The sequence below is a fragment of the Sorex araneus genome, chromosome 1 (genome assembly GCF_027595985.1).
Source record: "Sorex araneus isolate mSorAra2 chromosome 1, mSorAra2.pri, whole genome shotgun sequence".
Lineage (NCBI taxonomy): Eukaryota > Metazoa > Chordata > Mammalia > Eulipotyphla > Soricidae > Sorex > Sorex araneus.
In genome coordinates, this window is record NC_073302.1 from 154,650,686 (window position 1) to 154,677,408 (window position 26,723).

The 26,723-nt window shown below is 40.0% G+C and overlaps 2 protein-coding genes across 6 annotated transcripts in view; one reads left to right on the forward strand and one right to left on the reverse strand.

Moving 5' to 3' along the window:
* PDE8B (phosphodiesterase 8B) overlaps positions 1-4,386 on the forward strand; it is a 271,146-nt gene extending 266,760 nt beyond the window's left edge. For all 5 annotated transcript variants that reach the window (XM_055124214.1, XM_055124215.1, XM_055124212.1 and 2 more), the window contains exon 22: positions 285-4,386. In XM_055124214.1, coding sequence (XP_054980189.1) covers positions 285-394 — 110 coding nt within the window. In that variant the 3' untranslated portion in view covers positions 395-4,386. The remainder of the gene's footprint in view (positions 1-284) is intronic.
* The window catches only part of WDR41 (WD repeat domain 41), a 49,682-nt gene continuing 24,612 nt past the window's right edge, over positions 1,654-26,723 (reverse strand). Inside the window, exons 5-13 of the mRNA XM_055124217.1 lie at positions 26,458-26,520; positions 22,910-23,021; positions 22,279-22,341; positions 21,448-21,558; positions 17,497-17,681; positions 9,343-9,464; positions 8,509-8,597; positions 7,388-7,518; positions 1,654-5,579 (exon numbers count right to left, since the gene is read on the reverse strand). Of these exons, the coding sequence (XP_054980192.1) occupies positions 5,427-5,579; positions 7,388-7,518; positions 8,509-8,597; positions 9,343-9,464; positions 17,497-17,681; positions 21,448-21,558; positions 22,279-22,341; positions 22,910-23,021; positions 26,458-26,520 (1,029 nt within the window). The 3' untranslated portion in view covers positions 1,654-5,426. The remainder of the gene's footprint in view (positions 5,580-7,387; positions 7,519-8,508; positions 8,598-9,342; positions 9,465-17,496; positions 17,682-21,447; positions 21,559-22,278; positions 22,342-22,909; positions 23,022-26,457; positions 26,521-26,723) is intronic.

Here is a 26,723-nt window from a genome sequence, read left to right on the forward strand (position 1 = left end):
TTCTCTCAGCATTGTTTTGGCTAGTCATGATCTTTCAGTTTCATTATTTTGTTCTATTTCTGTAAAGAATGCCAGTGAGATTTTGATGAGGTTTCATTATTTATTTAAGTAATGTTGGCTATTTTAACAGTGCTAATCTTTTCTAATCCATAAGCATGTAATATCTTTCCATTTTTCTGTGTCTTTGAAAATTGTGTAAGTTTAGTGTCTAGATCTTTCACATATTTGACTGTAAGCAAATTTATTCCTAATATGCTTTTTTTGGTTCTTTTATGTTTTTGCAGCCTTTGCACACTTGCCTGCTCTGATGCAACATTTGGCTGATAATTACAAACACTGGAAGACGTTGGATGACCTGAAGTGCAAGAGTCTGAGGCTTCCATCTGACAACTGATGCCAAAGCAGAAAAGGGGACCTCTTGATCTACAAAGGGCACTGAGAATCATAGTAGGAACAAGAGGATTTCCATTAGAATGAAAATGACAGTATAGGTTAGGAAATTAATGTCTATTATTTGACCTTAGTCATTCAAGTTCCCAAATTTCATTTTTAGAAAGTGATGTTCCATAAAGAAAAATAGATCATTTTGAACACTCAGTGACAGAACAAACACACAGCAAACTCCTGTGCTCTGCTGTTATTTTTGTGTGCTCTCATCCATCTTTGGGGTAGGTTTACCATAACAGGACACAAGCAACAAAAACTTGGTGATCTGAGCCCATCTCTGGATGATTACCAAATAGCTTAGCTAGTGTACAGCTCACCTCCTACTGTACAAGTCACCATCACTCTATAGCTTAACTAAATTCCGTAAGTATGAAGGATTCAAAAGAATAGCAAAAATTAAAAACTACACAAAATGAACAAAACCAGGACCAAATTACTGATAAATTAGCATCAGAGCCTCCATGGCTAGTAGTTATTTTGGTTGATGGTGTGACACCCAAGCTAATCAGCCTTGACCCCATGAGTGCCCTCTTTACACTGGAGTAGGCAGCCTGCAGAGGTGGGATTCTTTCCTTCGGAAAGCCATCATGATGGGGAAGTGACATTTTGTTTGGGAGGAGCCCAGGAGATTCCCTTATTTATGGTTTAAAGGCTGTCAGACACTGTAGTATTATATTAAAGCCATTAAATCTGAATGCCCTTGGAAAAGCTTTTTTAAAAAATTTATATACATTTGCGGTTTAAAATTTTTATTAATGCAATCTAAATTTTCTGGGTATAAGTCCATAAAGTATGCTGTGCCATATATCATCTGTATGTATTATTTGGGGCAGGGGATAAGGGAAGGTTCAGATGTTTTTACCTATCTATATTTGAGATCATGTCAATTTCCTTTAATGATGTAAAAAAAAAACCATAGAAGATGTGTAAATATATGAGAAAACAGGTATATGGAAAAGTAGTAAATACTATTTTAAGCTATTGTATGCTAAAAGCTTCTAAAGCACAAGTGCATATTTTTATACAGCTCTTTTCACAACTTTCTGTGATCTACATAAAGTCAAATTTGAGATTTTACTTTCTCTTGGAACAACCAGCTCTTCTCCATGTATTAGAAACTCAGTAAACAGTATGTTTGGTTTATTTTTTTTTTAATTCTCTGTATACCATATTGCATTTTGAGGAGGTATAGAGACAATTGAATAGTTTCTTTATTCAGAAAAAAAAAATGGAATGCAGAACACTAGATTTAATACATGGAAGAAAAAAATAATAACTATCACTACATAATGTGCCAATGTTTTTTTCTATGTTTTGTACCAAAAAAAAAAGAAGAAACATGATAATTCCATGCAAAGAAATGTATTTAAATTATTTTTGTTAGATGATGAGAACGTGCTTGGTCAGGCAGCAGTGAGCTTTGTATTGCATTGTTGCATTATATAAATGTGATGAAAATGTTTTTGTGATGTACTTGTAACTAAATTCCTACAGCCATTTTTCATTCCCAACAGCTGTTTTTATTTTACCTCTTTGGCCTAAATTTTTCATAATTTCAAAGTTTTGGTTTAGTGTCCTTTATTTCATGAGTCACACTTTTTCTCAGAACACATTAAAATCAGAATGCCATAATTCCATCGTAAGGATCTCAATTTTCCTAGGTTTCAGAAGTTTGCTTGAAGCAAGAATAGTCTTTCACTGTGTCACTTTCAGTTCCATTTGGTAAGTAACATTTATTAAATGTCTGACATTCTTCTCATGACCTCTTAAAGCTACATGCAATTAATTTCATTTTCATGTATGTGTTGAATTATTTAATACGAACAGGTACTGAAGTTTTAGTACAGCTCTGCTCTGTATCATGTACCCCGCTGTGGCAAAATCTGTTGAGTTACTAACTACAAATGCAGTCCTCCACATAATTAGTTTCTTAGAAATTACCCTTATGGTATGTATGTATCATATGGCATCAACTGTAATTACCTTTTACATGGAAATGTTTACTAACACATTCTGTTTTGAGGGAGCCTTCTGATTTAGGAAAATACGACACTAATACAGAGGGAAGTTGCATTTACCCTGAAGAGGTTAGCATAAACATTATTATCTGAACCAGAAATGATTCTCGAAGTTTTCAATGTACTTACCTGTGGAGTTCTATACCACTGAGTCTACAAGCCACAGTTTCATTGAATTTCCCTTGCATTGATGTTGTGATGACCAGGATTGCGTATCTTTTTGTGGTTTTTGACCCTGCACCAAGGGGGCACACCTTGAGTTGCAGTGCTTGTATCCAAACCTGACTGGCTTTAAACTGCTTGTGGTGGTGCCAGGACTACTTTGTGCACATGCAGGAGGCACAGGGATAGGAACTGCAACCTCATCCTTGCAAGGCAGCAGATTTAGTCACTGGGACCTCTCATGGCTTCCCACCAGTTTGTTTGTGCTCAGGGCTTACTTCTGGCTCTGTACTGAGGAATCATTCTTGATGGGTCCGGGGAACCATATGGAGTGCCAGGGATGGAACCCAGGTTGGCCATGTACCAGGCAAATACCCTACCTGCCTACTACAGCTCCGGCCCCACCACCACAGCATCTTTACCTAGTCCTCTGAAGAACAGTTTGGCTTCAAGTCTGAAACCTTGGTTTGGTCTGAAGAACCATGTTTTGGTTATTGTGAGTAATGATGTCATGAAGATAAGGCTTCAAATATTCTTTTATTAGTGTGTTCATATCCTTTGAATAAATGCCTTGGCATAGTATTGCTGGATCCCATGGGCAAGGAATTATCTTTTTACAAGAAATATTGATACTACCCATAAAGGCTACACCATTTTACGTTCCCACCAACTACTAGAGTTTCTTTCGATCCATATCCTTCCCAGCACACCTTTGTGTCTGGTCTCTGAAATAAGCTATTCTCACTGCACAATGTTCTCACCTGTGGAGCTGGTTTGCATTTCCCTGTTACTGATGTTGAGCTTCATGTGTCAGTGGGAAGTCTGTGTAATCTTCTTCAAAAAGTGTCTGTTCAGGTCGTTTAGCTTTTTTTTTTTTAACTGGGTTTCTTTTTTGTTGTGTGAGTTCCTTATTTGAGATATATATTCTTCTATCATATGTAAGATGTGCTGGCATCTTCTACAAATTGGTTTTAATGCAGTTTCTATGTTTAATTTGATGGTGGTCCACTTGTCTATTGGCTGTTTTTTCTTCTATGTATTTTATGGCTTCAGGTCCAACAGCCAAGTTTTCGATCCATTTGTTCTGCATTTGGCTATTCAGTTTGGTGCTGGCTTGTTTGTCCTAGGTTAGAGGCCCATATAAAATAGATGTGTGGATCTATTTTCAAGTGCTCTAGTACCTAAATCATGAACCCAGATAGGGTTGCAAAAACTTTGTTTTAAAATAAATTTATGGCTTATCAGTAAATTTTTGATTTCTATGCACACTTTATGGGCTGGAGCACAACAGTAGGGCGTTCGCCTTTCATGCAGCCGACCTCTGTTTGATTCCTCTGCCCCTCTTGGAGAGCCCGGCAAGCTACCCATGGTGTATTGGATATGTCAAAAACAGTTAACAATAAGTCTCAAAGTGAGAGACGTTACTGGTGCCCGCTCAAACAAATCGATGACAGTGACACACTTTATATACTTTGTTTAAACTTTTTCTACTGTGACCCAATCTTTTTTTTATTTCATTTTCCTGTTCTATGTGCCTGTTCCATTTCATATTGTTTTAATTAAATGATGCTTTTTAGTATAGTTTGAAGGCAGGGAAATATAAATGCCTCTTTTTCTCATAATGGCTATTCAGGCTCCTTTGTGGTTCCATACAAATTTCAGAATTGTTCTGTTTTCTTGAATAATGCCATTATATTCTGTTAGGGATTGTATCTATACTGCTGTTTTCATTGTGAATTAAAATTGTGGCACAATTTGGCTTTTGGCTTTCCTTGGAAAGGAAAGTGATGGTCATGTATTTCTTTTATCATTCCAGGCTTCAGTTCCCTGTAATGTTATGGCATTGGTCTAGCTTAGATTACTGTCACTCTTCTGGTCTTTGTAGGTAGCTGTGGAAGCAGCTGCTGAAGGTAAAATTAGTGAAAATGAGTTTTGTTTCAGTTTGTGTGTGATCAACAAATAAATCTGAAGTGTTAAGTTCTCTGACACATCAGTTTAAATTTATGAATAAGTCCACAATTATTCTTTAGTATCAAAAAGGTAAAACTCTCCTGTGTTATTGGTTAGTGGTAACGAGGAATTAGGCGCTTCTGGAGCATCCTAACTCTTGACCTATCTAGCACCGATCAAGACAATGTAAGTAGTCAAGTTTCTGAGAACAGTTCCCCCTGGGGGGAAAAATACACCTCTGTAAAATTTCCATAGAATGTTAGTAGGTAAAAAATTTTAAATGATTTAAACAAATTATACCAAAATGTTATGGGTAAACAAAGAGTCTGAAGTTTCTACTGACTGACTATCACATCATTGTTCTAGCACCATATAGGATAGGTTCACTCTCGAGTCAGCACTTACCACATAGTGCTGCTACTATGCAGACTTTATTTCCTACAAGAATCTCCTGCCTATTGTTCAGTGAGGCTCTGGGATCAATCTATGTCAAAGATTATGAATAAGAATTTAATTACAGGTGTCAAAATGATGCCAACTGAGTGAGAGGTCTTCTCATTTAAGTCTGTAATGCAAAAAAATAATCATAAGGCTACTAAGTCATTTCTATAACTTTTACGACATGTCTGTCATGTGAAAAACTTACATATTCTTTGGTAAACATACTAATACTTGAGAGGCCACATATGTCAGTTTACAAATCCACACACAAAAAAATTCAAACACAGAATTTTATGGCATGACAAGAAAATATATTATAAATATAAATGGTCATTATTAATGGTTTTCAAAGTACTACCCTACTTTCAGTGTTCACAGTTCATGCATAGGTAGTTAGAATTCCTTTAACTAGGTAGCAAGATATAAATCACCATTCTCCTCTAATTTTTGAAATAATTTTAGACTGCGCAGTCCAGATTCTCGTTCCCCATTTTTCCACAAAATAATGAGATGATCGGCAGAACATGTCACTAGTCCATGATCTTCAAAGTAGAGAAACATCTATAAAGGAAGTTAAAATGATGAATCATGGGGGGAAAAACATTAGATTGGCAATAGCAATATAAAAGATACACACACTAGGGGGAAAGGCTTTGAATCTGAATACAAAACTTCATTATCATTTTTCATGAGGAATTTTATCTATGTATTAGCAATAGTCACAAACACTAAATATGAGATAATTACCTAATATTATAAAAGTCCTAATACGCCTTCTGATTAACCATAATCTATAATTGTTCAAAAAGTTTTTGTGGAACTTGGGGAACCATCTCCTTGGTTTTCAGAGGCCCTTATATTTGTATTTGCATTATTATTTCTGGACAACTGGTCCCAAAGAAATAAGAACTTCATTTCTCATCAGTCACCCTATAAGCATTTCCTGTCATCCATATAACTCCTACCCCTAAAAAGTTCTAATTCAGTTGTGAAAACCAACTCATAATTTAACAGTATCATGTATATAAATACCTTATAACCAGGGTACTAATCTTTGCATACTCTGATTTAGCACAGAGAAAGTATCAAAACACATACAACTCTCCAGTAAAAGGCAGGCCATGCCCAGTACTGGAATTAAAAGTAGGGCAATAGCATATTGATGAGAAGACAGATGAATACTTCAGAGGGGAACATGAAAAAGAAAAAGGGAGGAAATATGGGAGCAGAATTCAGTACATAAAAGAAATTGGAAAACTGATTCTGATACTTTCATGTTATAACAAACATCCCACTTTGAAATTCAGTTTCCTCTGCCATTTAAAAACCTTTACTAGCTTCCTACTCCTTTCTCTTCTTAGGGTTCCTGAGGATGGCGGGAGTCAAATTCTCGTTCTATAGCTCCTGCCTCATCAACCTGCTCCGTGCCACCAAGTAGCTCTAATCTTTGCCTTTCTATCTACCCAATTCCATGCCCACCACTCAAAAAACTTTCCTCTGGCTGGCATGAGACACTATATCCTGCATCAGGGAGCTTATGGGGACAATTCTATGCTGATCTACATGATGCTCAAGTCTTTCATGTGTGCATCGGGGCTCACCAAGGGCAGCTAAGGCAGGAAGAGAGAAAGGAACACAGATTTAAGATTATAAGTGTGGCACTACTATTCCTAAGCATAAATGTATTTTCAAATGAAAATTTATTTTTATTTTGGATCTCTTATAAGGGGATCACACCCAGGGTGGCTGGTTGCAAGGCAAGCCCTTTCCTGCTGTACTGTCTCTCCAACCCTAAGGAAAACAATTTTAAGAAATTATTTGCTTGTGGCCTGCTAAGTGTTATTACTAAGATCTTGACAGATCACAGTCTTTTGTTAAGGCAATGATGCTGATAGAAAATATGTGTTTGCATTATTCACAAGATAAAACTGAATGTATCTGTAATTCTCAACTAATGTTTCATAGCTGCACAACCACCACCAAGACACTGGGTTTTACTGAAGCTATTCTTCCAAGGAAGGAAAAAGTGTTCTGTTTATTGTTCCTGGAATCAGACTCTGTGAGGCTTCACTTAACTCTTTACAAATAACCACAGGCCTCCATGCACATTTAGTAGTTACATATAATCAATACTATTCATATTGCCTTTATTGTCAGCTTCTCATTTTGAAAATGGTTATGAAGCCTTTTTTATTAAAGTAGCAGCATTCCTTTATCACTCACTATCACTCACATAATCTCTCTCTGAAGGTACATCCTATCCCAGGCCTAGGAACAGCAGAACCTTGATAAGAGAGTGTCAGCCTTTGAGAGTAACTGAGTCAAGAGTGGTAGATACAGACAGGATTTTCCTGGACAGAGAACAATACCTCCACGGATGATGAGTGTCCAATCAAATCTCCAAGAAGCGCCAGTGAACATGAAGTGGCATTTTCTTGCTTTTTAACAGGCTGACTGGCTTGTTTACTCACTCTTCCAAATCCCCACATGTTAAAAAATCCTAGAAAAATAATGAGTCCTTCTGAAACTTTACTCCTTATAATATGAAATCAGAAAAAAACAAAATTTGCATACAGAAGAGTCCTGTCCCTAATTCAGCCAAGGGCTAGGGAGATAGTAGCAGACACGAGGCTTTTTCTTTAGGTGGGGGTGGGAGGCAGGGTGTCATCCGGCAGTGCTCAGAGCTATTTCTGGCACCGCATGAAGAGATCGAATCCAGGCCAGCTGCATGCAAGGCCAGCGCCCTATACTATTTCCCTCCCACCCCTACCCCAGGCTGTTTTTTTTTTTAAAGTAGATTACTTCATCTTTCTTGGCTCTCCAGGTGCATTCATCTAATTTTTTTTTTAATTGCCTACTCGAACCCACTAGCTGAAGGTACATTAACATGATATAAAAGCCATGAGCAGGGAACAAAAGAAGTGGAAGGTCTAAACAGCAGTGTCCAAAACAAGGGCATGATTCAGCTCTATCAACAAAGGTAAAAGGTTACAAACAAACCAAAAAGCCATAAAACACCCTATGACATCAGGTAATCAGGAGAAAACTCTCCAAAGGTATCAGCATCTGATTCTCACACAAAGGCTACGAACCTGTAGCAGGATGCTGTTTCCCAAACTTAACGCCAGTGCTTATGAGATTATGACTTGAATACAGAGATGTGGTGTTTCTTTTTCCTAAGCTGTTTTTAATATGACGAATGCGTCAAGTTGTAGGGAACACTTCAGTATGGCAATTGATGGCACAGGACGAATTCTAGTTGTATGCCAAGAGAATTATAGACAATATAAACCAATCGTTTTATCATCATTCAATCAGATTACCAGAAAATCAGTTTTCCTTTCACAGTCAAAAGCTATGACTACTCGATCCTAATTACCACATTCTTGATTTAAACAACTATGCCTCTGTGGGTCATGATGTATATTATTTTGTGGTTAAAAAAAGAAAATGTCTTCCACGTGAGATGGTGTCAGAGAAAAAGCCACACCTGTTGGTACGGGTTCAGCGGTGAGCTGTTGCTTCTCACGTAACTCCCAAATGCGCACACTGCCATCTTCTGAGCAGGAGATCAACTGCCTGTCAGGACAGAAAGAGGTCGAAGCTGCACCCAGTGGCGCCCGCAGATGCTCTCCTGGGCTCTTGGCAGGAGAGAATAAAAACAATCTAACACAGCTCTGAGGTGAGCAGCACGGGAAGGCGTGCTACGTGGTGTGGAGTGGCTCAAATGTCACCTCCTCTTTAAATATGTACTTTGGGAAAGGCCTTATAAATTAGCACATTTTCCAATATCTCAGGGAGCCTCCCACCCCTCTCTCCTCCTCTCTTTCCAGGGAGCCCCTATTTCTCCAAGTAACCCTCACAGAAAACACTGTTCCCCTCATAGCATTTCGTCTCTATTAATTCAACAGCCACATCAGTCTGGAGAGGAATGACCTCACTTAGTAGTCTGAGCTAACAAAAAGGTGAGGTTATGGAATATAACAAGACAAAAAATTAGCATATGCTGAGTGCCCAAGTTTTTTTACCCTTTTCAAGTAAATACCAGGTTTTAAGCTAGCTCTTCGTCCATCACCAGTCCCCTTCTGGGGCCCCCAAACTATCTCTTCGTATAATAAAACTATGAAAATTCGATCTTGCGCAGTTCCTTGTAGGATCTGGATCCCCACACCATAGCCTTTTCTGTTAGAGAAAGCCACGGAAGTGTTTTTCCATTTTCAGAAGATTAAGAGCTGGTCAGGCCACAGGTCGGGTGAGCATCACTAGAGAAATTACATCCGGGGTCACTGAGTTTCCTCCCTCTGCTGAGGGACAGGAATAATACCTGTTTGGCAGCCTGGCGATGTGCAGGACGCTGGAGTCGTGTGCTGTTTTCTGGCAGGCGACCACACGCTTCGTTGGCAAGTTATACACGTACAGACCCCGTCCAACGGCGGCAAACACATTCTGGGGGAAATTCAGAAATGGCTGTGAGACTGCACTGGCCCGGCTAGGATGATGGATTTCCCACCTCTGAGTGACAGCAGGAAGTCATGCAGTCACTGTCCAGACTTCTGGCCATCCATCAATTCATACTGGACTCTTCCCTTTAGTCCGAAAATAGCAAAGCACTAAGAGTTCAGAGCATCTACAACATAGAAGGTTATGATTGCATATAAAAAAAACACTATCTCACCCAGAGGAACTAATGTAACCTCCTTCCTCAGTACAGTACAGCAGCTGGAGCAAGGAGCCGTGGCTGGTGACCCTAGGTTTTCATTCACGTAACACTATATTCTTGGGAAATTAGCTTGCTCTTTTTTTTGGCTCAGAAAATGTAAGCAAGGGGCCAGAGCAATAGTACAGCAGGTAGGGCATTTGCCTTGCACACAGCTGACCCTGGGCTCAATCCCCAGCATCTTACATGATACCCTGAGCACCACCTGGAATGATCCCTGAATGTAGAACCAGGATTAAGACTGGAGCACCATCTCGTGTGCTCCTCCAACCCCACTCCACCAAAAAAGAAATAAAAGTGCCAGGTTACTGGCACTATATAGTTTAAGCAGTTAGGAGACCTATAAAGGACAGGGGGGAAAAACATGCTGAAGTAGCATTATCATATGGCTTCATAAAAACTTTTTTGCCGTTGTTTTTACAGTGTCAAGGATCAACCCCAGAGCCTCACGCATGCAAGGGAAACACTACTACCAAGCCAAACCAGCCTCATAAAAGTGTTTTCCTCAAATGATTAGAAATAATCGTCCTGGGCTGGAGCGACAGCACAGCGGGTAGGGCATTTGCCTTGCACGCGGCCGACCCGGGTTCAAATCCCAGCATCCCATATGGTCCCCTGAGCACCGCCAGGGGTGATTCCTGAGTGCATGAGCCAGGAGTGACCCCTGAGCATTGCTGGGTGTGACCCAAAAAGCAAAAAAAAAAAAAAAGAAAGAAAGAAAGAAAGAAATCATTCTGTACTAGTACCGGTATCACTGTTTCATACTTGCGGCTGCCCTACCGTGCTCACCACCTGAGTGCTGGGATCCCTGCCCTCAGCACCCTCACATCCTTGTTCTATTAACCGCATCTCAGGGCTGTGTCCACTGAGGATTGTCTAAACTTTCGCTTTGATTCCTTAGACTCCACCTATCAATGAGATCATCTGATGTTTTGTCTTTTTTCTTTCTGACTCACTTCACTTAGCATGACACCCTCAAATTCCATCAAAGTTGCAGCGAACTGCAAGATTTTATCCCCTCATAGCTGAGTAGTTTGGAAATAACAATTTTTAGGGGAGGAAAGGAGGGCGGGGCCACATCCTGTGCTGCTTAGGGCTTACTCTTGGCTCTGTGCTCAGGGAACACTCCTGGTCATGCTTGGGAGGGCCATATGTGATGCCAGGAATCAAACCCAGATTGGCCACATGCAAGGCAGCAGCTTACCTACTGTACTACAGCTCCAACCCCCAGAAATAACTTTTTACTAAGGCAACTTTAATCTTTTGGCAAAAAAAATTTGATTTGTTGTTGGGTGACACCCACCAATGCTCATGGCTTACTCCTGGCTCTGTGCTCAGGGGAACACATGAGGTACAGAGATTAAACTCAGGTTGTCTGCTTGCAAAGCAAGTGTCCTACTCACTGTACTATCTCTCTAGTCCTTTCAGCAAATGTTTTCACTTTAGCCTCACATCTCATCAAGGCAGAAAAAGCAAGTATTGCTGTTTCCCAGATGAGCAACTTACAGTTCAAACAAACAATTAAAGTCACACAGGAGGAGCTGGAGAAATAGTACAGGAGAAATAAGATGCTTCCCTTGAACACAGCTGGCCCCAGTTCAATCCCCAGCACCACAGAGGGTCTCCTGAACACGGAATAAAACCTGAGCACCACTGACTGTGGCCCCCTAATTCTAGTTGCTATCTCACACACAAAACTAAGATTCTGGGACCACACTGAAAAACAAGACATGACATAAATGCCAGAATCAAGGTGACATTCTAGACCCTTGCTCACACGACACCACATAGCTTCCAAACTTATTTTCTAAGTCACTAAAACTTTTGCTAACAGTTATCTTTGAATCATTCATTCTTAGCAGGCACCCCCATCATGCTGCCCCTTCAGAAATTCCCTCCACATTGCTTTCTCATTTTCACCAGGAGGAAGGTGAAAGACTACCAACCCTTCTTAGATATACAGTAACTGAATGCAGGCGTACCTACGGAGCCTAGGGTAAAGGCAGCCGGACAGCCCAAATAACCTCCCCCACCTACCTCAAATAACTGACTAAGTCAGTGCTCCTCCCAAGACTCAAGACAAAGTATTAGAGCACCAATATTTGGCATGATGAGGGGCCAGGGATGGCCCTGGAAAGAGAAGCAGCATGCAGCTTTCTCTTCGCTAAGCCAGGGCTTCTTAAACTTTTTCTTTCCACTATGACCCCTTCCACCCAAGAAATTTTATGTACTCCACACATATGGGTAGACAAGTTAGGTATGAACTGAAAATGAATTTTTTAAAAAATAAATTGGGACTGGAGCAATAGCACAGAGGGGAGGGTGTTTGCCTTGCACGTGGCTGACCCGGGTTCAATTCCCAGCATCCCATATGGTCCCCCATCACCGCCAGGAGTAATTCCTGAGTGCAGAGCCAGGAGTAACCCTTGTGCATCGCCGGGTCTGACAAAAAAGAAAAGAAAACAACCTCCATGTTCAGTTACACAACTACATGTGGGGTCAGCCCACAGTTTAAGAAGCCAGGCTCTAAACTGTACCCCTCCACAAGCAACTAGCGACGCATGGCTTGCTAGTTCAGCCCCTGCCCCTCACACTCCCCAACACATCCACATAAACAGAATTTCAACTCTAAGCCACAAGCACCACCTACAGGAAAACAAAAGCAGCTGACCCAGATGTGTAAGCAGAAATAACTCAGCAAGCAGCCACTGTAAAAACCGATGGAATTCCTTAGAGAAAAGTGAGTTTCCAGGGGGCAACTGTAAAGACACACAATTGGAAGACAAAACAAGACAAAATAAAGACAAAATATAAGTGCCATTATAGTGAAAGTTAGGTGAAAAAGTCTCAAGAACAGAGAAGCAAGTTCAAGATATCAAAAAACAAAAACTACAAGAGCACAGGAGTTCTTCACCAGAGACTGAAGGTACTTTGCAATTCTAGGCAGAGATGCTGGACAAGGCGGCTTGGAGGGGCTGGCGAGAGAGCGTGACAGGTGGAACACGGGCCTGGGTTCAATCCTGCATGTGGCCCCCAAGCACAACCAGGAGCAATTCCTGAGCACCATGGTGCTGTACTACCACGCTTCCAAAATGAGCACACAGAACGAGAGTCAACCTAATGTGGGAAGAATGATAAATAGACCCGATCTTACAGGATGTCTCGAATTAAAGATAAATATGACAGAAAATACTCCAAGAACAAAAAATAAAATTTAGGGATAATAAATCCTATGACAAATATCAGGCTCCATTGAGAGAATAACAGGCATTTTAGAAGGTGGGAGAGAGAAGGCAGCCAGATCAGATTTGAAGAAATAATAGTGGAGAATTCCCAAACCTAAGAACTAGTCACTGATGTCCATGTAGCTAAGGAAACACATTTCATTTCTAAACCCAGTAACCTCCAAAGATACAACCTGAGAGTATGGGGAATACTGTCTGCCATAGAGACAGGGGGAGGGTGGGAAAGGGGGGATATACCCGGGATATTGGTGGTGGGGAATGTGCACTGGTGGAGGGATGGGTGTTTGATCATTGTGAGATTGTAACACAAACATGAAAGCAGGTAACTATCTCACGGTGATTCAATAAAATGTAAAAAATTAAAAAAAAAAAAAACAAAGATACAACGCTGTTAAGTTACTACAGTAAATGACAGAGGCCTGTGAGAGAGTACAGGCTCACAGTGCCTTCGGGGCATACAGCAGACATCAGTTTGATCCCCAGCACCATGTAGCTCCCCAAGCATTGCAGAGTCTAGCCCTGAAGGCTTCTGGGTACCAATGCGTTTGGCCTTGGAGGGCATGAGCACTGAGGGGATAGCTCAAGAAATTCTTGGGCCTTTGCACTGACCAGTGGCCCAAGTGACTGAGAATCACTTGGAGGAATTTCCAGGTCTCCTGATCACCACGTGGTAGCACCTCCACCCCACTTCAAAGAAATAATCAATGATTTTTTTTTTTTAAAGTCTACAGTCTGCTAGACAAGAGGCAAGTAACATGAGAGGGTACCTCTATTAGGCTTTCACCAGACTTCTTAGCAGAAACCCTACATTTTACTTGTACAGTGAAATAAGATTCACATTTCTGAAAAATGAAAATGGCAACCAAGAATTCCTTACCCTACAAATCTATTGTTCAAGAATGATGGAGAAATAACGGTTATTCAGACAAGCAGAAATTTAAAAGTTTCTAACAATAAACTGTTCTGTAAGAAACATTGAAAAGGAGTTCTGCATGAAAATAAGATACACAAGAACAGAAAACCGCAAGCAAGGTGATAAATTGTAATATAGAAGCAAAACATAATCTATAGTGATACAAGACAACAAAAAAAACACAAAAGGTAAGAAAAGGATAATCTGTATAGTTTAATGATGACAAATCAACACAGGCACATAAAACATTTGAGATAAAGTATAATATAACGTCTTAGTAAATACAAAAGACAAAAACCTCTTGGTAAGCACAAAACAAACAAAAAACTAGAATAGGAGCATTTAGAAGAGAAAAAGGAAGTGGAAAGAATCATCAGGGGGAAAAAAAAAACATCTAAATATAAAGGTAGATAGAAATAAAAGGGGAAAGGAAGCAGAAGAGAGAATGCAGGGGCCACATAAATAGAAGCAAAATGGACAAGGGGTTAAGAGTCTTGTATTGGAAGTGACTAACCAGAACACCCAAAAATGGTCCCCTGAGCACAGAGCCAAGAGAAGTCCCTAAGCATTGGAAGGCGTGTCCCCAAAACAAAATGAAACAAAACACAGGTGTGAACAAGAAGAGTAATGATGGGACTACTCATTTCCAAGTTTACTGGTTCTTTCCTTGTTATCTCCACTCTGTTAAATTTAGAGAATTTTAATTTTATATATTGCATTTTTCATTTCAAAAATCTGTATGTTTTTGGTTTGGGGCTTGTTTGGGGGAGAAGGTGGGAATCCAATCCAGAGCTGCAGACACGCAACTCAAGTGCTCTACTCAAGCTCCACAACCCCATGGGTCCACTGTATTTGGTTATTTTTTTAAAAAACAGGTTTTGGGGGTTATGTTTCGTTTCTTTGCGGGAGGGGTGTTAGGACATACCTGGCCTGGATCTCGGGGAGCACCTGAGATGGTCCCCTGAGATGGTCCCCTGAGCACCACCAGGAGTAATTCCAGAGTGCAGAGCCAGGAGTAACTTGTGCATAGCCGGGTGTAACCCAAAAAGCAAAAAAAAAAATAAAAATTGAATTGTTAAAGGCACTGAATTTCTTTGCTTTGAAATCATGACTAAACTGAAAAGAGCAAGCTTTTGTTATCAGTCTCACATTAGGGCCAGAGAGAGCAGTGAAGGCACTTGCCTCGTATGTGGCTGCTCCCCACTCAATCCCTAGCACTCCGGATGGTGCCCTGAACCCCACCAGGAGGGATCCCTGAGCACAGAGCTAGGAGTGCCCAACTCTCCCCACCCACCACCAACAGTCCCCCACACAGTCAAAAAAGAAAATTATTGCTTTCAATTTCTCCACTTTTAGATTTTAACTCAGCTGCAAAGTCTCAGCAACTCAAACTTCTGTTCAGGTTGTTTTTTTGGTTTTTTTTTTTTCTTTTAATCCTCCTTAGGATGTCTTGACTCCGACCTATGCATGTGTAAATTAGGGGTGACTATTTAGGCATCATTTATAAACAAATTTATAACTGGTTATAACTTTTCCACCACCCTGCTTCCTACCTAATGATGGATGTATTACCTTAAATTTTCAGTTGCTCTAAGTGTCTCAAACTCTCTTCTCACTCTCCATGACCAGAAAGTTGCCAGTTTTCAACAGGAGTTTCAGCCACTCTCTGTGCCAAATGTGTCCTGCCCTCAACCTGAAATAGCTGATGGAGGCCCATCTATACCACTTTTCCTTCTAAGTCTTAACATCCCTTCCCCATATGCCTGTGTTTCTGTACAGTCCAATGACTTCGGATGTTTCTGTACAGTCCAATGACTTCGGATGTTTCTGTACAGTCCAATTACTTTGTTCTGAGTTATTTCTATTTTGTGAAGTTTACAGGTGTCGTGAAGGAGGGCTAATATAACATGAACTTATTTCACCATGGTAGTGGTGCTCTAAATTAAAATGCAAGTTCCTGATGATAATGTATAAGGACTATCAGAATCTGCCTATTTGCTTCCCATCCCACATTTTGTTCATTTTAAAAGCTACATGTGGTAAAGAAAAAGCAGAATTTTGCAAGATGAGGAGATGGCACAGTGGTCTGGAGAGTTTGCCGTGTGTGTAGGAGGCCCTGGATTCAACCCCAGCACCCCCAGGAGCTACCCACTGAGCCTGGGCCAGGTCTAGCAGGAGAGGCCTCTTAGCACCAATAGACATGGTCCAAACCCCAACAACAAAATCAAAGAAACTGAGATTTCTAACCCTAGCACTGTTTTAATATTTCTAAAATTATTGCTATGTCTCCTTTACTTCCAATTCATCTGACTGTTTCAGACTCCAAAATTCAAGGTAGTTTCATGCAAAATAGAAACTAGAAATATAAACACCACGTGACCCAGCACTTTTACTTATAAATATTTCCTGAAGCATTATGAAAACACTATTTCAAAAGGCCATTTGTATCCCTATGATCACAGCAGTATTATCCACAGTAACTAAAACATGGATCCAATGTAAGTGCCCACTGACAGATAACTGAATAGAGAAGCTGTAGCACATACATACACTCAATGGATGATTGACTGCTTTGTTATTTTTAAAAACCACAAATTTATGCCTTTGGGGACAAAATCTATAAACCTGAAGGTGATATACGAAGTGTTGGGCTCAGAGAGATAGTACAGCAGGTAAGGCACTTGCGTGGCACACAACCAACTGGGGTTCGATCTCTGGCATCCCATACGGTCCCCTGAGCCTGCCAGGAATGATCCGAGTGCAGTCAGCAGTAACCGCTATGCACAGCTGAGTGTGTCTCCCCCACACAAAAAGGGGGATAATATAAAGTGAAGTAAGGGCATGAAAAGCAATACTAGCCGGTTTTCTTTGTGTGGGATAAAAATAGCTAAAAAAGCAAAAGAAAAAAAAAAGTAATATAAAATAACAAATTAAATTCTAGACTTAATGAAAACAATGGTACTTACTGGAGGAAACAAGGAGGAGGTAGAGAACAGATAGAGGAGCAAAGCTATACCCTAACATTCTACAGTACTGTTAACCAGTGATGTATCTATTAAAAAACAGGTGTATATTTATGTATACATATCTTCCTGATGAAAGAAGTTGAGGGGGGGAAGAAGACAAGGAAGGGAAATAACGGGAGCAGGGGTCGAGGGCCTCAGGTCCACTGGTAATATGGAAGAGTCCTTCCTTACTTCAAGAAGATAAGATGAAAATGCTTTTATCATGCAAGTGCAACCTTTGAAAACAGCAGAATATCTTAAAGCATAACTTAAACACTAAAACAAATATCCTTTCCTATCCAGCATGAAATGAAATCTGAAAAATTAGTAAGGATTTTGTTGAAAAGGGAAGTTTGGGAATGGAGAGGGAGAACAGGCATGTGCCTTGCATGTGGCCCCGCCTGATTCAATCCCCAACCCCACATATGGCCCCTTGAACAATGCTGGGAAGGATCCCTGAGCCCAGAGCCACAAATGACATTGACTTTTTAGCACTTTGTAGCCCTTGAGCATGGCTAGGTGTGGCCCAACCCCCATCCCTGAAGATAAAAATGAATAAAGAAAGTCTGTACACATTTTCTTTCTTTTTTCTTTTTACCTCTTCATCCCAGGCGAAGTGATGAATAGAAATGTCATTTGTTTTTTGACAGAGCTTTATTTCTTGTTGAGTATCCAGCTGTGGAGATGGATCCCAGAAGTTGCGCTCACAGGCCTGCACAGTCCAATCCAGGCTATCCCAGATGATCAGTTCTCCAATGAGGGAGCCCGTTACAAAATTCACATCTAAGAAGAGTTCTCATGATTAATCTCATAGGCTAACAGTTAAAAATGAACGACCAGAAACCACCCTACGCCATTCAACAGGGAGGGACCTAGACAAATCAGACAGGAAGGTGAATATAAGTGAACAGAAAGACCAAAATAGATTCAGGTTTTCTTACTTAGTATGTGGTGATGACTGCATTTCAATTGAAAAACAAAAACAAAAAACACTACATTTCAAGTGAAAACAAATCTCATGCCAGAATATTTGATTACTTGGGAAGTGAAATAAAATAATCCAAAAATACCTTGGATTTATGTCATTACATACTGGTATTTCTGGTATTTTCCTGTTTCTCCTTCAGCTTCATACTGCTACCACGTGTTATAACAGCAGACATGTGATGGTTTTTCAGGCAACAAGCAACTGGAGGATACTAGTTGCGTGGCCTGTGATTCAACTAGAGAACTCATTGGATCCCACGGGCTAAAGACTATGCCCACGGATTGCCCTTCCTCCCTCACTTTAGATAACAGGGTGATGCCCAGGTTGTTACTTATGCTTCTGAACAATCAGCTATGAACTAGACGTCCCACAATTCTCTCTACTGACTCAGTGAGATTTCTCAGAAAGTATGACAGTGGTTTACTGTCCATCAATTTTCCATTCCTCAGTGCTCTTTCTGAGCCACACCATCTCTGCATGTGCAGTTAAAAATCCCAATTAGGGCCTAAGGGAAAGTACAGCAGGTAGGCCACTTGCCTTGCACATGGCCGCCCTGGGTTCATTCCTTGTTACCACATATGGTCCCCGAACCCCACCAGGAATAATCTCTGAGCACAGAGCTAGGAAAGTTACTCAGTACCACATGGTGTAGTCCCCCCAAAAAATTTCATACTAACAGGATTTCTATGAAGGCTCATCAAGTCATAATCAACATTAACTCCTTTACCTGTGCAGGAGGTGGATAATGGCAGGAGGTGGACTTGGAATATTCCAAGCTTCTAATCATAGCTTGTTTCTTTTGGATGACCAGTCTCTATCCAAAAACGCATTAAGAGAGTAGCCTCTTTAGAACAAAAGACCTCAATACCCTAAAATTTTAAGGGCTTAGGAGTACATGCATACACATGCACCCACACAAATTTGACATACCAAAATAAGCTTCACATGGATTGTAAGATTAAAGGCAAAAATTGATAAGACTTAAGAAAAATACTTTTTAATGACTACAAAGTGCTAAAAAGCTTTAAAGGATGCAGAGTTTAGGAAAGAGATCTGAATAAATAGCAAAATAATTACATGACAAAAAGTTTAAAAATATTTGCAACTTAGATGACAAAGTAGATTTATTATAGTTGACATGTAAGTTCTCAGACATGACTAAGAACAAGATAAACTCCAGCAGGAAAAAAAATGGCAAAGGAACCGAATAGGAGATGTGTGTGTGTGTGTGTGTGTGTGTATGTTTATACACACACTGTATCCTTACACAAACTGCCACAAATGGTTCCAACTTGGTAATATGTATGAAAACCATGGGCGAGTAAGTCCACTGACCCTAGAACTTCTGGGAAATTATCCTGAGGAATAGTTCATTATAGATATATATGATATTATTATACACGATATTAAAACATGAAGAGAACCAGAAATCCAATTAGGGACTGAATAAATAAGATATTCACAAAAAGAAATTAGTAAAGCTGTTGTTGCATTAAGTTGCAAAATATTTTTATACTGACAGGAAAATGCATTCATGACATGCTACCACAAAATAGTAGCACACGCACTCACAAATTCCTAGAAGGATACAGATCAGTGTTAAATACTATAGCACTGTAGCACTGTCCTCCCGCTGTTCATCGATATGCTCGATAGGGCACCAGTAAGTCCCCATTTTGAGACTTATTGTTACTGTTTTTGGCATATCGAATAAGCCACAGGTATCTTGCCAGGCTCTGCCGTGGGGCCGAGATACTCTTGGTAGCTTGCCGGGCTATCCGAGAAACTCGGGTGGTGAATGTGCACTGGTGAAGGGTTAGGTGTTGGGAGCATTGTATGACTGAAACCCAGGCATGAACAACTTTGTAACTGCATTTCATGGTGATTCAATTAAAAAAAAAATTTTTTTAAACATGGTATTAAATACCTAGTTATTTATAATTCAGGAATACAAGGATAAGTAGCTATGATTTCATTATTTAATGTATTAAATAAACCAGCAGGACAGAAATCACTAAAAACCAGACAATCTCCTAAAGAACAATCATATAGATAAATATTATTTTAATCCTATTTTAGTAACAAATCTTTTTAATAAGTTCAATATCTACAGTTTATTAACAGACTCTACAGATTCACTAAAGAAATATTTATTTCTTAGCTATGGGAATATTCTAATCTTAATGGTGGGAAGTTCAAGCAGTACTAATCTTTCCAAGTCCTTCTTTTTCATTCCATATCCCTCCAGTCATATTTCACCCAGAATACAAAAGAACCAGAGATATGAAAGTGAACATTCTTTTGTGTCACAGTGCAATCAGGCTAGAGGCAGTTACCTGTTTTGACTAACTCAAGCAACTGTGATTCTCCCAAATGAAACTGAAACAAAGAATTCGTGACTGGCTGGAACTATTACTCAGTACTGCTCAAAAAGGTCTCAAATGTAGGGGCCGGAGTGATAGCACAGCAGGTAGGGCGTTTGCCTTGCACATGGCCGACCCGGGTTCGATCCCCGGCATCCCATATGGTCCCCCAAGCACTGCCAGGAGCAATTCCTGAGTGCAAAGCCAGGAGTAACCCCTGAGCATCGCTGGGTGTGACCGAGAAAGCAAAAAAAGGTCTCAAATGCACGCAGCCAACCGGGTTCAATTCCCGGCATCCTATATGGTCCCCCCCTGAGCACCACCAGGGTTAATTCCTAAGGGCAGAGTCAGGAATTACTTCTTCTGAGTAAATGGAATTTTGGACTACAGGGTGTGGTCCAAAAAATGAAACAGAACAAAAATTCTCAAGGCAGGGGTCCAGTATTGGCCCCCACTCCATCACATTCCTGACATCCTGACAGAGACTGCTCACCATCTCTTCCAGACTATCATCCTGAGGCCAAACCAGGAATCCTTGCATCTGACAAGGAACACAGATCACTTTATTTGAAAGTAAGCTCATTAAATCCCATGAACTGTGGCTTGTGATCCTATTCTGCCATCTGATATCAGATTCTGCACACAAAACATACTCATCAGTATCATTTATGCATTTATAAAGTATGTTGGGCACATGAACTCCTATACCCATGTGGAAGGACAATCGCTTATACTTTAGTTGGGTACTAGTTTTGAAGATTCTTCAATGATGATGAATCCTCATTTTACTGGTGTGAAAGATGCTATGTAATAGTGCACAATGTGGTCTACAAAAGTGGCACCAGCCAGAATCATTTACCAAAAATGCTGAAATTCTACTAAAAATTAGTATTAAGAGTCAGACGTTAAAAAAGTCAGCCGTCTATCACCTAAGATAATTATGCTCTACTCTATCATCTCTAGCATTAACCTATTGTTTTTCTCCTAATGCCTCAACTCATATCCATTAATCTATGACACTTGCTTCATTAGATGGATTAACCCTCAGGTTATAAAAGCCTTCCAATCCCTCCTAATCCAATAAATGTTATTTTAAGAATGGTATGTCTAGAATCAGAAAACAAAACTGAAGTTCTGAAACCTGACGTTAACAACCATAAAATTTTACATAATATAAACAATATACCAACAAGCTTACCATTGACATTAACCAACGAAAGAATGTTATCCTGATGTTCAAGGAGACGTTTAACTTCAATGATGTCCCATTCTAGTGATCCTTCTGTGGGTGCTATCAACCTAAAAATTACTACGTAAAAAGACATGATTTTATTAAAATGGCCAAATCTGCCCTTGCTCAAAAACCAAGAATGTCATTAAATGAAAAATACACAAAATACCAAAGAAATACCAAAGAATGGGCTGGAGCGATAGCACAGTGGGTAGGACATTTGCCTTGCACTTGGCCAACCCGAGTTTGATTCCTTTGCCCCTCTCGGAGAGCCTGGCAAGCTACCAACAGTATCTCACCCCCACGGCAGAGCCTGGCAAGCTACCCGTGGTGTGTTCGATATGCCAAAAACAGTAACAACAAATCTCACAATGGAGATGTTACTGGTGCCCACTCGAGCAAATCGATGAACAATGGGACAACAGTGCTACAGTGCTACCAAAGAACCCATAGCCAGAGAGAGCCTTATCACATTACTTTTGAAATATTTTTAAATGCTTGAAATTCTATTAATATTAAAATCCATTAATAATCCCAATCTCTAATATTCTTAGAGAGAACGGAGGCTTCAAGATGTTGATCAAAAGAATCAGCCACAACTGACAATATTAGATCAAGTGTAGGACAAAACCTGAACTAACATTTCTAAAATGCCTCAATCTCATTATCACTCATAATCCCCAGAGGTCAAAAACGGGGGCACAGGAATATGTACTTTAAATTAAAAACTAATTAGTCTTTCCAAAATGCCATTACAAATTTAGTCTAAAATTTTAAAGAAAAAAGAACCATACTCACTCAGTTCTTTACCAACTGCTGCCACAATACAGTTCTCAGGTATTTCTATCAAAGCACTGATTCCTTAAAAAGTATATGAGACAAAGGTCAGCATATTTTATTCAAGGATTACATAGAAAACAAAAATATATTAGTTATTTCCCATAAATGGGATCGTAACAGAATTCTGAATAAAGTCCAAAATCTTTTTAGTAAGTTTGCACATAAAATTTTTAGTAAGAACAACTTTAAGATAAGGTCATCCCTGGTAATCTAGTCAAAGCCCAATGACCCCACAAATCGGGAAGAAATGCTGTTATCATAAAGATGTGCTTACGAGAGTCAATGGGCTCATCAAACTCTGTTCAGGAACCTGACCCAGCACCATCAAACGGTATGTATTTCTTGACCACTTTTGAGAGATCCTCTTAGAAGGAAGGGGAAGCCAGAATGTGGCTCAGAAGCATTAATTATCCTTCCAATTTAGGCTGGAAATATACTTCAACAATACTAAACCTGAACTGGGGGAGTATGGCTACAATATATTTAGAAATGAGAAGAAAAGTTTCACCCTGACATTTATATTCATGCAAAGTCTCTTTCGAGATCACTGTGTCTTGGACCATGCTCCAAGATCTAGGATGTGTCTTACCTGTATCAGAAAGGTGAGGAGTCTTACACAAGAGATCTAACTTTCGGTTCCAGACACAGAGGTCATTCCCACCAGAGAGCCAAACATCCAGTCTTTGAAGAATAGTTAAACACTGTAAAAGTCATGGGGAATGCTTTATTAGTTTAATCTAAGCATTTGCTGATTTTTAAGTCCAAGCATTCATTGATTTTTAAATATGTTCTAAAAATAAACAAAATGTCTTCTCTCTTGCTCAAGAGATGGAGCTTCATTCATCTCCCCCGGATCAGGGGTTCTGTAAGTGACCAGCTTCAAACAAGTAATTATGTGGCTGTAGGGATGGCACGTGACTTATGAGACACATGATAAAAGACCCGGGGTCTGGTCTGCCTTCCTGTTAGATCACCTGTGAAGGGGGAGACACATGTGCAGCCTCTGAAGAAAGGTCCACAAGGCAAGCGAGGGCCATGGGCACCAACCTACAAAATGTGCCACTCCCAAGATCCTCAACCCCATCAAGCCTTCAGATGGCGGCAAGCCCAGGAGATGTGAAACCAGACTGCCCAGCCTAGCTCCTCTCTTTCCCTCACAATGTTAAATGCTTTTTTGCTTTGAGGTAACTTGTTACTCAGTAATAGACAAATCATCCATAAGGTTTAAAATTAGGTTAGTATTTTTTCTCTCTCTCTTTTTTTTTTGGTGTTTGGGTCACTTCTGGCGTTGTTCAGGGGTTACTCCTGGCTCTGTGCTCAGGATCATTCCTGGCAGTTCTCAGGGGATGAAACGGGATGCCAGTGATCAAACCTGGGTCAGGTGGGTACAAGCAAACACCCTACCAGTAAACTATTGCTCCAGTACCTAAAATAAGCAGCTTTTGAAAAACAAAGCTGAAAATATGATCCTCGGCAATCACTGTCCCCTAATTTTTTTGAGTCTTGCTAGAGGTCCTGATTTTTGACTGAGGGAAATGAGAGTTCTAAACACTAGAAACATTCCTTCCCTTTCATCCTTTCCCTCCCACCCACTGACCTGAGCAAGGACAAGGGCAAGACCAAGAGAAAAAAACAAAAACATTACAGGTGATAGCACAGCAGGTAGGGTGTTTGCCTTGCACACAGATGACCTGGGTTCAATTCCTCAGCCCCTCTTGGAGAGCCCAGCAAGCTACCGAGAGTGTTGCGCCCCCATAGCAGAGCCTGGCAAGCTCCCCATGGCATATTCGATATGCCAAAAACAGTAACAACAAGTCTCACAATGGAGACATTACTGGTGCTCGCTAGAGAAAAATCGATGAGCAACAGGATAAGTGACAGTGACAGTATTCTCTAGGTTTGAAGGCGAGGTAGCTTTTCAAACTGCTGGAATAAAACGAGTTATAAATATTCGATGCCATTTATACTTCAAGAGGTTCTACCCATTCTAACCTCTAAATCTGTAATATCAGTACTTTTTTATTGCAGAGTAGTATTTCACTATATGGATATACCCTCACCAGTGATCCATTCATCAGATATTGGACATTTAGGTTGTTTCTACTTTGAAGCTGTAACAAGCAATGCTGCTAGGAATATTCATGCATATACTTTTGTATGTATATAATTTTTATTTCTCTTGAAAATCCCTGAGTGACAAATATTAAACAGTCTAACATTTTGAAAAACCATAAACTTTTTATTAGTATCTTTCTCCAAACCAAACATTAGTGAAAGTAGTGGCATCATATGGGAACATTTATGGTACATTGTTCTGTAGGAATCAAAGTAATCAAGTCTAAGCCAAATTTGTTTCTCCAACATGAATCAGAATTCCAAAACTGTAATGAGCCCCAATTAGTACTTGTTTGTAAAATAAATGAACATAATAATAGCAGCCAATTAGCTATAAAAAATTTTGTTTTGGAACAAAAATAAGATGTCTTTATGACCTTCCAGAAGGCAGAAGTTGAGGGACAAACATAACAATACCACTATAAATCATTATTACCTTCCTAGAATTACTAACACATACTAGCACTATGTTTTTCCTTATCTTGCTACTGAAATTCACCCATTGATTTAATTTTCGAATTCAAACATTATATTCAGATTCAAACTAAACAATACAAAACCAAAAATCTAATCTTAAAAGAGCCAAACGACTACATATGTTTACAGAAGATATCACTTTAAAACCAAAACCAGAACCTGGGTGATAGTCTGAGCATAGCTGGCTGCACCACGAGGGCCCTTGAGCTCCTCCAGGATGTCTTGGGTGACCCTCAGCACCATGGGGTTCAAACAACACCTCCGCCAGACCTGAGCAAGCACTGAACCAGTTTGGTGGGCCACACCCCACCGGAGTGTTCAGGCACCCCTAAGCACTGCTTAGAAGAAAAGAGAAAAAAACCTACAAAACTTCATTTCTTCTAACTTATTAAATCATTTGGGGGAGGAGGGATAAAAATGTTATCATCATTGAAATGAACAGAAACTTTCCCAAAGAAGAAATCCGAATGGCTGAGAGACACATGAGAAAATGTTCCACATCACTAATCATCAGGGAGATGCAGATCAAAACAACAATGAGATATCATCTCACACCACAGAGACTGGCCCACATCCCAAAAAACAAAAGCAACCAGTGTTGGCGTGGATGTGGGGAGAAAGGGACTCTCCTTCACTGCTGGTGGGAATGCCGACTGGTTCAGCTCATTTTGAAAACAATATAGACGATTCTCAAAAAGTTAGAAATTGAGCTCCCATTTGACCCAGCAATACCACCCCTGGGAATATATCCCAGGGAGGCAAAAAGGCATAGTAGAGATGACATCTGCATTTCTATGTTCATTGCCGCACTGTTTACAATAGCCACAATATGGAAAAAACCAGAGTGCCCAAAAACAGATGACTGGCTACAGAAACTCTGGTATATCTACACAATGGAATACTACGTAGCTGTCAGAAAACATGAAGTCATGAAATCTGCATATAAGTGGATCAACATGGAAAGTATCATGCTGAGTGAAATGAGTCAGAAAGAAAGAGACAGACATAGAAAGATTGCACTCTTATGTGGAATATAAAGTAGCTGAGAGGTAAAAGCTTACAATGTTGCAATTTCTGACAGATATTTCTCTGGACTTAGTTACTAAAATACTAAAATACAGAAATCCAAAACCGTGCGGCTGCTAGTGCGGCCTCTCGACCTCATATCTCTTCATTCTCGGCAATAGAAAGCAAATTACCAAATGCTTTCTTTTCAGCAGATCGACTTTAGGGGGGAGAAACTCCAAATCAATAATAGTGAGTTTTTTGTTGAAATATTGAATGTAATCAAAGTAAAGTGAAATTTACCAGTTACACATGCGGGGTGGGGGGCTGGGGAAGTGGGGGGAGGGGGGAGGTATACTGTGATTCTTGGTGGTGGAATATGTGCACTGGGTGTTCGAGCATTGTATAACTGAGACTTAAACCTGAAAGCTTTGTAACTTTCCACATGGTGATTCAATAAAAGAATAAATTAATTTTAAAAAATAAATAACCCCCCCCCAAAAAAAAATGTTATCGTCATAAAATAACTAAAGATTTTACCTTTACAGTGGACTGGAAGCATGATACTTGCTGAACTTGTCTGCCAGAATCACAATCCCATACCTAGATTTATGTTAAGAAATAATTTCTAAACAGAATTTTCAAATCTTTTCTTTTTTGGGGGGGGACACACACAGCGGTGGTTCTAGATCTGCACTCAGGAATCACTCCTGGTGGTAGTGGTGCTCTGGGACCATAAGGGATGCCAGGGAAAGAACCTGGGTTGGCCGTATGCAAGGCACGCACCCTACCCACTGTACTATCTC